Raw genomic sequence first — 10,934 nt, 5'->3', positions numbered from 1 at the left:
TTATCCTTTCTTTTCAGTTTCTACATGTTTTTGATATACTGATATCCTTATTTGCCACCCAAATAATGTGTTCTTCCTAATAATTCTGTTGCTCAACTAGTCAGCCCCACATAAATTTTAAGCTATTAATACACAAAGGTAAGAAGACTGATACTAAGTAAGGTCAGTCATTCAACAAAGACTAATAAATAAACCATGTTCCAGTGCTTGTGTTCAAATAACTACTCTGCTAGGTGCTGAAGTTAGAGTTGTTAGCAATATCAGCTCATGTAATCATGGTACAGAACAATGAATGATCTATCTCCCAAAATAATGTCTATAATACTTTCCACCTACTTTGAATAATGCTTTAAACTAAATGCTAGCTATAAATGAGTTCACTGTATCTATTTTAAAAGTAATTTCTAAAAACTAGTTTCTTAAATTTGCAGGTGACCAAAAACTAAGAAGTATTATAAAAATGTTAAATCACAAAAAGTCCCTAAGATCAGAGATGAGGCAGAATACAGAACTAAAATTTCACTAATTTATATGTTTATTTATTCATCATCAATTACCTATATGTTCCAGTCTTCTCCTAGACAGCATCATCTTAAGAGAAGCAGAGTCTCATAAGACACACAAAAAATAATTATAATTTAAATAGTTAAATCAAAAGAATAAGATGGGATGACTAAAGAAAGGTAATACAATCTCTCTTTGCAATTACAGAAGTATAATGTCCAAAACTCTAATAGTCCCATTATTTTCTGTAAGACTATTCTTGGAAACAGTGAATTTTCTAATCATAACACCGCATTTCAAGAGTAAATTTTAAAAACTATGAGCAAGAAATGCCGTTTGGAAGTCATGTCATAAAGATTATTTTATGGCAATGGAGATTTTAGCCTGGAAAAGAGAACATTATTAGTATGTACGTAATGGGAGTAAGAAATGTGATTGCTGGATTGAAATATTTTAAGAATTACCTCCTCAGAGAGAAAAGAGTATTTGTTTAGTTCCAAAGAGCAGAACTAGGACCACTGATCAGAAGTTAAGGATAAATTCCTAAACATTCTTAGTTAGAACTGATTCATTTCTTTAGCAAATATTTAATTAAAAAGATGAATAAAACTACAGCCTCTAATTCCCCTCCCTCAATTTTCTTTACTGATACTTCCATAAATTTACAATTCACTATTACTCCAACACCAAAATCAGTAACAAAAATAAAGTTGAAAAAATAAAAACTACTTAAAGGGTATTAAATAACTATATTTACTTACTCTCCAGGGCCTCCACAATAGCAGTAACATTGCTGGACATTGGTTTTATGACCTGCATCCCATTCAAGGTCTGCCACGCTATAGGGTAATGTCTGCTTCATGACTTGCAATGCTTTGGCATTTGGTCCTTTCTTAAGCGCACCACCCCTCTATATTAGAGGGAAAAGATTATTTAAAAGAGTGAAAGATAAAATTTTAAATACAATTCTATAACTTAAAAATGCTTCTGAAACTTCTGAAGGCATTTCCATTCTAAATTTCTTAGCATATCACAAAATTGCCTAATAATCTTTCCTATTAGCTTTTCTTTCAAATTATTGCCCCAATTCCAAGACCACAATCAGAAAATAAGTGCAAAAATAGCTGCAAGTCACTTAAGCATCATTAGCCAAACAATAACCAGCACCTCTTTCTACTCAGCATTGACTGCTCATTTCATTCAAATAAACTTTCAATGTACAGAATCACTATGTTGATAATGCCTTATAAATTCCACTTAGGGCTTTAGCCCAAAACACTTAAAAGATACCTTTGTTGTTGTTGCAAAAACACACTGTCGACAGAGCCATTTTTCATCTGAATCAATCACACTGGAATCAATGTGAGGTGTGTGACACAACTGATGATAACCTTAATATCAAAAAAAGCATAAAGCAAATTCTATTTTATTAATGAATACAATTTAAATGCATTAGTATTTTCTTTTCCTACATTAATATAATTACAACTGATGAGTAAATTTATCATAACAGCTTCAAATTAACATTGTAAAGTAAATTTTTAATCATTAATCTTCACAAACTTTTCCACAAGATTAAAAGAAATCAATGTTTACCTTGGCCACACTTATCACATATAACCATTTCATTGGGAGCTTCTGAATACTCTTCCTGACATATTGTACAGACCATTTCCCCACTTCCAGTGGCTCCTGAAATATTTAAATAATTTTATTATTTATTTATAATAATAAAGTGTTCCATTTAACAAAACTACTTTTTGACTCAGTGAAGAGCCTATATTGGCAATGTTTGTTCACTAGATCATAATGATTTCTTTTTAAGCCAAAGTACTATACACAAAATGCTATCTCTCTGCTCCCTTTCTATGTTCTGACCTCTAACTGATTTCTAACTGTCTACATTCATAACTTAACCTGCTTTTTGGCAGAGGACATAATTTAAACTGCTCTCAGGCAGAATCCTTTATCATTCATTTTTAATATTCCCATTCTTCTGGGAGGTTGTTTTTGTCAACACTAGAACTACTCTCCAAAACACATACCCACCCATGTATATCCATGTGTTCACTCACCCTACACTGCCTAACATCATGAGAATAAAGAAAAAGCGCAAGGGAGATGTATCAATGACTCCTTTTCCTCTGGGTTTGGAACATTTCTTTTTATTTACTAATTTATGAAAGAGGCTGAACACCAATTATTTAATTTTCAGCTTCTGAAATACGGAAATATGGTTGGTGCCAATAATATACCCTAACAAAATCCCACTGCAATAAAATCTGGGGGTTCCATAGTTAATAATTTTACTTTTTACCTGAATAGATAAATTATTTCTTTCTTAAACATTTTTATTCTAAAACACTTCTATTCTATAAATTTTAAAATATGATTTTATCACTCTAACACATTTCCAATATTCTCTATTCATCCATTTAAATATACATAGTTAAAATATTAATATACATGCTTTATTCACATAGCAACAATAAAAAAATTTCAATTTTGTGCTCTGACCCAAGCATTGTTAGGCTCCTGACATATACTATTTTACTTAATTCTACAACTTTTAGATAAATATCCTCTCTAAAGAGAAGATGTGAGGTTCAGAAAGATAAAGTAACTAATCCAAGGACCTTCAGTCAGAAAGTATCAAGGCTAGGATTCAAACCTAGATATACTAGAGTCCATACTCTACACTGTGAGATGCTTCTTTTCATTAATACTATTTAATATTCCTTCTATCAAAAGCATTTTTTAGCCCTAGCTGGTTTGGCTCAGTAGATAGTCGGCCTGTGGACTGAAGGGTCCCAGGTTTGATTCTGGTCAAGGGCCCATGCCCAGGTTGCGGGCTCGATCCCCAGTTGGGGGCATGCAGGAGGCAGCCAATCAATGACTCTCTCATCATTGATGCTTCTATTTCTCTATCCCTCTCCCTTCCTCTCTGAAATCAATAAAAATACATTTTTTAAAAAGCATTTTTTTACGCCGCAGTTTTCAAAATGATAACTCAAATTTATACTAATAGAAGGGTAATATGCTAATTAGACTGGACGTCTTCTGGACAAAGCCATGGTGGTGGGGGCCAAGGCACAGGCGGTTAGGGACGATCAGGCCAGCAGGGGAGAGCAGGTAGGGGTGATCAGGCCAGCAGGGGAGAGCAGTTAGGGGCAATCAGGCTAAATGCACAATACAATCTATTTCTAATAAAAGAGTAATATGCTAATTAGACTGGGAGACTTTCCAGGAGACCCTCCGGATGTCCTTCCGAACAAAGCCATGGTGGCAGGGGCCAAAGCAGAGGCAGTTAGGGGAAATCACACAGGCAGGGGAGCAGTTAGGGGCATCAGGCAGGCAGGCAGGTAAGCGGTTAGGGGCCAATGTCCTGGATTACGAGAGGGACATCCCCCGAGGGGTCCCAGATTGGAGAGGGTGCAGGCCAGGCTGAGGGACACGCCCCCCCCTCCTGTGCACAAATTTCATGCACTGGGCCTCTAGTAACTACATAATATTCCATCCAGGGAAAGAACCAAAGTTACTTTATTACACCCTCTATTCTTACACAGACAGGTTACCAAATTTCTTGTTTGTTCATTTTTTTGCATTTTTTCCTTGTCTGTTTCAGTGTCTTGTCCTCTCTACCCTCCTGCTTTCCCAGGGTTTGTCTTCTTCTCTGCACAGTTGACTAAAGCTGGCCTCCCCAAATCTTCTGATTTTTGGCTAGATTAGAATAAGGAGAGCAACCAGACTGGCCTGGAACCTCTCTGTCCAAATCTGTAATTCCCTCGAACAGAAGCAATAGTCCTAGACTGGGGTAGGTGGTTAATCTGACTCCCACTGCAACCAGGTGGACTGGTGTAGGGGAAGGCAGTTCCTCAGAAAAGCCAGTGCTAATTCAAGCCATTTCATCTTCGATGTCTCACATTTTTTGTTATTATTAAAATAAAGCTACAGTAAATATTTTTTATCTAATTTTTTAAATTTTGAATTATTTAGAATAAACTGCTAAAATGAGTCTGCTGTATAAATTAAAGAGTATAAAACATTTTTATGCATTTAATGCTGCTGTTTAAATATCCAAAATAGAAATTTACACTGCATCAGCAGTGTATCATTTTCCCAGAAACCATAATGGTATTTAGGTGTTAAGATTAAAAATCCTTTTAAATTCATTTAATGGTTTTAACATGTTATCTCCCTGTTGTAATGCACATTTCTTTGATTACTAACATAACTATATATTCTTCCTTATTTATGTAAACTGTTCAAAGGAATCTTATTACATGAGTGAAATTATGCTAATTTATTATTTTGCTAATACCTGTTATTATAGAAAGAAAATTACTAAAGCTACTCTCCACACTGAAATCTGTCATAATGCAATTTTCAGGTTCACTTTCTCATTTTATACAAACTCCAAGTTATGTGTGTGGTACTTTCTAGATATTAGAAAGTTAATGGCCAAAGAGTAATCCTTGGTAATTCTAAGGCTAGTAAAAGCAGCCAGTGAGGAAAGAACCACCACAGACTACTAAACTGACGCACTGGTGGGGTACATGTTGGATAGGACCCTCACTTTCATTACAACTTTCTATCCCTATGTACCACTGGTCTTCGGAAAGAAGGAATGGAGGGAGGGAAGAGACAAAAGACTGAGAAACCTGTATTTTAACTCACAGGAACCTTGAAAAGGTAGGAAAGTTGAAAGGGATATATAGCTAATAGAAGGGAATAGAGGCAGTATATGTGTTTCAGATCCACCAAAGACAGAGTCACATTTACAAACTAAAAAAGAGAAATTCCTAATGCAGGTAATGAGATCTGCTCAATATCACTACTGTTGAAGACATCTATCCTCCTAGCACTTTTCTCACTGACCCACCAATTCCAGATTCAAAACATACAACACGCAGTAACCTATCATAAAGTTGCAGTTGGGAATCCAATACAAAACCCAATCGCTAAATATTTTAGAAAGGTATCCACCTATCCCTCAGCGAAAGAGAATTTATATCTCCTTTCTAAAACAAGAAATAGAAAACAGAGGTCTTTGTGCAGGCCTATTGACCTAGTAAAAGCAAAACCAAAAGTGCTGCTTTAGCCCTGGCTGTTATGGTTCAATCAGTCGGAACGTCTGTCCCATATACCAGAAGGTGGTGCGTTTGATTCCCCTTCAGAGCATGTACGGAAGGCAACTAGTGGATGTTTCTCTCTCCCTTCCTCTCTCTCTAAAATAAATAACAACAACAATAATAAAAACTGTTACATTTTTTAAAAATCCTCACCCACAGATATTTTTCCATTGATTTTTAGAGAGAGTGGAAGAGGGAGGGTAAGAGAAATATCGATGTGAGAGAAACGCGTCGATTGGCTGCCTCCTGCACCGCCCCAACCAGGGCCCAGTCTGGGAAGGCATCTGCAACCTAGGTACCCACCCTTGACTGAAATTGAACTTGAGACCCTTCTGTCCCCAGGCCAATGCTCTATCCAATGAGCCAAACCAGCTAGGGCAAAATTTACATTTTTAAAAAAGTGTTGCATTAGTGTGTAAAGTACTCAGATTTTAATAATAATACTTTTTCTAAAAATAAATAAAGCACCTACCATGAAAGAGATACCTAGAAAAACACCTTTACTTAGCAGATTCAAATAACACACAGCAATTATAGTTTGTAAAAATAGAAAGTATAAAAAATGTACCTACAACCAAACCAAGGTGTACCTGTACTTATTTTCCCATATAAACATTAAAAAATAATTGATCATTTTAAACCATTTTTATTAATGAATATTTCTAGTACTCAGACTTTTATTATGTTCTAATTCCCCCAAGCATCTGACAAAAAATATGTCCTCAATACCTATTAGCTCTTTATAGTACTTTGTACTAATATAAGCAAGTAACAGTTAAAATGAAGCCCAAACTGTTTCTTCTAAGTTCTTAGAAGGGTCCTAACAATAGTGACACACCTGTCTTCTAGTAGTTAGTAGTCTCCCTCTACCCTAACAGAGTGATTCTTTTTTTTTTTGCAGTTTTTAATATAGATCAGCAATTTGCAACCAGAGTGCTGCAAGAATTTTTTAAATGTGCAATACCTAACTATTTAGTCAGGGGCACTGACCTCTTTTCCCTTAGATTGTCAAATAAAAAAATGACAACAGCCAATACAACAGTATCTGTCCGGTATGAATGAATAAAAATTATACCTTCCTTTTTTTTTTTTATCAGACTGGCAAAATATGTATTTTTTGATGTGCTTCAGAATTTTAGTAATTAGCTTATGTGTGTCAGGAGATGAAAAAGATTGAAAATCACTGATATAATTTATAACTTCCCGAAGACTACAAAGATAGATTTTTTTAGCCTATCCTTAAAAGTGATTCTGAGATATTTTAATACACTACTGAACACTCAAAAATGACAAGTTGGAAAATATCAAATTTTAGTATAAATCATGTTCAAGAGAAACAGTAGCACCTGCCTGTTTGGATGTCCTTCCAGAGAACCCAGGATTTAGAACTGTCTTCAAAAATGATGAAGCAGCTCTGTTTCAATATGTTTATCTGAAATACAGAGGAATACTGGTGACTTCTTTTAAAATAAAAAACAGGGTTAAATTTAAATTCAAAATTATTAAACGTTTACTGCAAAAACTGCAAAAGATATCTTATATTAAGGTAACTTGCCTTTTTGATAGTTCCAAGATAAAACAAGCCATCTGACCATCTAGCTAGGACATCCTGACCCTCTTCAAATTTACATGCTGGCTTTTTGACTTTATATCCATCCTGTAAAGACAGCTTGGTCAAGGATGTTGGGGTCTTTTGGTTTCGACGTAAAGGAGACCGCTTGTGGACCAGTGAATTACCTGCTCCTGTAGAGTCTCTGTTTAAGAAAATAAAAGATAGCCATAAGATTAACTTACTGATAGAGCTTATTTTATTCCACTGATATCATATATTAAAAATTTTGATTTATTAAAAACCTTAGATGGAGGTAAAATATAACAAGTACCTCAAAGTCACAAAATACCTTCCAAGAAACAAAGAGATTTAACACAGAATGATAGCAGTTTCAATATTTATTCAGTGCCTGTCCAAAGTGAGGCCACAATTCAGCAACAACTCCAAGATAAATAAAAACAGCTATCATCAAAATAACAGCTCTAAGTTAAAGTGGATAGGCCATGGTCATGAGCAAAAGATGCTTTGAATATCATAATTGCGTTTAGACAAAAAAAAAAAAAAAAGTTACATGGCACAATTTCACAAGCACTTGACAAAGAACAAAAATGTTTATGCCACATGTAGTTAAAACACACTAACCAGTGACGACTTTGGGGTAGCTGGGTATATTTAACTCATTGGAAGGGTAGTCATGACCTCCCTCTGGGGAATCACTATAGAAATGATCCTTGTTTACTGACAGAAATATATCAGAATCCATCAAATATGCAAAAAGGAAATTTAAAATAAAAATTGGGAACCACCAATTCCACAAGATCACAATCAAATGAGAAGTATGTTATAATTTACTTTTTGTAAAACAAAAGACCCCCAAATTAAATATTCTAAAACAATATAACTTATGTATTAGTTATTCCATAAGCAGCATAGCATACCACCGTCAATCTTTTCTATTTTTTGGTTAATTCTCACCCAAGATATTTTTTCTAATGATTTTTAAAGAGAGTGAGAGGGGAAAAGGGAGATAGGCAGGGGAAGGGGGAGAGAGAGAAACATCAATGTGAGAGAGAGACATTGACTGGTGGCCTCCCACATGAACCCAAACAGGGCCAGATTTTGAACCGGAAACCCAAGTACTTGGGAATCAAACCATCAGTGTACAGGCTGATGCTCTATCTATCAACCTTCTTAAAGGTAAAGCAGTCTATTTTGTTTTACTTCCTAATTTAGATTATTATTTACTAATTAAACAACATGTAAAACTAGGTAGATAGTAATTCAAAAATAGACAGCATAAAAGTTAAGTAAAAATAAAAGATGTGAGGAAGAAAAAAAAGTTTTAACACCTAAGAATTAGGAATACCTGATTTCAATACCTAAGAATATTCAAATTCTGGAAAATTTTGTCATAAAGTAAAACGTGGATAAACCTTGAAAACATTATGCAAAGCAAAATAAGCCATACGAAAAAGACAAATATTATAAAATTCTACTTATATGCTATAACAAGTAGTAAAATTCATAGAGACAGAGAGTAGAATGGTGGCTGCCAGGGGCTGAAACAAAGAAGGCATGGGGATTTAGTATTTACTTAAAGGGTATAAAGTTTCAGGTTGAAAGGTATGCATTTTAAAAATATATTATCTACCGAAATTTGCTGAAAAACATTAATCTACACATCCAAGCTCAACAAACTCCAAGTAGAATAAATGAAAAGATCTCTATACCTAGACATACCATAGTAAAAATACTGAAAGAGAAAATCTTGAGAGCAGCGAGAAAATTACTCAGCATCTACAAGGAAACCCCACAACATAAGTTCTCATCAGAAACAATGAAGGCCAGAAGGCTGTGAGATGACATATTCAAAGTGCTGAAAAAAAAACTGTCAACCAAGAATATTATATTCAGCAAAACTGTCTTTTAAAAACAAAGGTGAATAAAAATACTCCCATTACCCTGACTGGTTTGGCTCAGTGGATAGAGCATCGGCCTGTGTATTGGGGGGGGGGCGTGTCCCAGGTTCGATTCTGGTCAAGGGCATGTACCTTGGTTGTGGGCACATCCCCAGTGGGAGGTGTGAAGGAGGCAGCTGATCGATGTACCTCTCTCATAGATATTTCTGACTCTGTATTTCCCTTCCTCTCTGTGAAAAATCAGTGAAATATATTAAAAAAAAAAATACTCCCATTAAGCAAAAACTGAGAGAATTTGTTGCTAGCAAAGCACCTTAAAGAAATACTAAAGGAAATTCTTAGAATTGAAAGCAAGTAAACCAAAATAAAAATTCAACTACACATACATACAAGAAAACAAAGAACACTGGTAAAAGTAATTAGATATACCGTATAAATGATATTTCCTCTAATGTAAGTATATGAAACAATCCTATCTAATAAAAGAGAAACATGGTAATTAGCCATACATCTGCTACCCTTCCCATTGGCTAATCATCAAGATATGCAAATTAATCACCAGCCAAGATGACGGTTAATTTGCATACATAGACACAATGATGGGAGGCGAAAAGGGAAGGATGGAAGAAGCTGCCTGCCGGTCTCGGAACCCAGGTGGCAGCCAAGAGCCGGAGAACTGGGCCACCATTGTGATCCGAGAAGCCAGGCCACCTTTGCTGGCCTTGGGCCAGTAATCGGAGAGGTCCGGTGGGGCTGGGAAGAGGGGATGTCCGTCTCTTCCCTGCCCCACGGGTTTCTCAGATCACAGATCACCAGTGATCGGAGAACACCCAGAGGCGGGGCCAGAGGCCAGGCTGCACCCCTGCCTGGGGACGCGGTCAGGCCCCAGAAGGAGACCCAGGGGCCCGGGCACGCAATCCGGTACAGGGGCGGCGCAATTCTGTGCCTGAACAGTGGCGCATCCCCAGCCCCAAAAGAAGACCCAGGGTCCGGGGCTGTGTTGCTGCCGGGGCACGTGATCCAGTGCCCGAGCAGTGGTGTATCCCCAGCCCCAAAGGAAGATCCAGGGGCCGGGTCTGTGTCGTCACCGGGCACGCGGGCAGCGGCGCATCCCCAGCCCCAGGAGGAGACCCAGGGACCTCCCAAGCGAAAAGTCTCCATGGTCAGACTGTGCGGTGTCGGGACAGGATAAAGATGGAGGTGACTCAGACACCTGGGCAGCGGCCTTAGACCAGCAAGCAGGGCCTTTTGGCGGGGACTCAGGGTGGGGGTGGGGCAACGAAAGTGAGTGGGAAATAGAGAACTACAACTCCCAGGAGGCTTAGCGGCTGGGGCCTGTGTGCCGGTCCGGTGAGTCATATTGCACTTTAAGAGGCTTGCAAGTTGGAAGTTCTGCCCCGAGCCAGGGAGAAATGGAGCTGGAGCAGAGAGAGGGGTCCATGGCAGGTGTGGGCTTTGAGGAGTTCTCAGCACCTCCCTGCTTGGAGCTGGCGCTGCCTCCGCTGTTCGGTGGTCACATCCTGGAGAGTGAGCTTGAGACTGAAGTGGAGTTCATGTCTGCAGGTCTGGGCAGCTCCAGCCTCCAGGAGCGAGACGAAGAGGAGGAGGCAGCCCAAGGCTAGCGGCCACGGTGCCAAGGGGAACTCAATCGCAGGAAGTACCAGGTGCTGGGTCGGCGCTGCAGGGAGATCGAGCGGGTCCGGAACAGGCTCCATCAGATATAGAGGATAACACGGCGACTCCAGAAGGAGCGGAGGTTCCTCATGAGGGTGCTGGACTCCTACGGCGATGACTACTGGGCCAGCCAGTTCACCCTCTTACTGGAGG

At 37.9% G+C, this 10,934-nt stretch overlaps 1 protein-coding gene and 1 pseudogene across 2 annotated transcripts in view; one reads left to right on the top strand and one right to left on the bottom strand.

Moving 5' to 3' along the window:
• MTF2 (metal response element binding transcription factor 2) overlaps nt 1-7,390 on the bottom strand; it is a 28,545-nt gene extending 21,155 nt beyond the window's left edge. The window contains exons 1-6 of one of the 2 annotated variants that reach the window (XM_015560328.1): nt 7,374-7,390; nt 7,192-7,293; nt 6,987-7,068; nt 2,101-2,196; nt 1,795-1,895; nt 1,266-1,414 (exon numbers count right to left, since the gene is read on the bottom strand). In XM_015560328.1, the coding sequence (XP_015415814.1) occupies nt 1,266-1,414; nt 1,795-1,895; nt 2,101-2,176 (326 nt within the window). In that variant the 5' untranslated portion in view covers nt 2,177-2,196; nt 6,987-7,068; nt 7,192-7,293; nt 7,374-7,390. Of the gene's footprint in view, nt 1-1,265; nt 1,415-1,794; nt 1,896-2,100; nt 2,197-6,982; nt 7,069-7,191 lie in introns of both variants that reach the window. The other variant, XM_006758187.2, reaches the window with a different exon arrangement.
• Nucleotides 7,391-10,519: 3,129 nt separating this feature from the next.
• LOC102771703 lies at nt 10,520-10,933 on the top strand (annotated as a pseudogene).
• The last annotated feature ends 1 nt before the right edge of the window (nt 10,934 follows it).

This window comes from Myotis davidii, unplaced genomic scaffold (assembly GCF_000327345.1).
Source record: "Myotis davidii unplaced genomic scaffold, ASM32734v1 scaffold674, whole genome shotgun sequence".
NCBI lineage: Eukaryota > Metazoa > Chordata > Mammalia > Chiroptera > Vespertilionidae > Myotis > Myotis davidii.
Note: the sequence above shows the minus strand (reverse complement) of the source record. Positions and strands in the feature narration are given on the sequence as shown.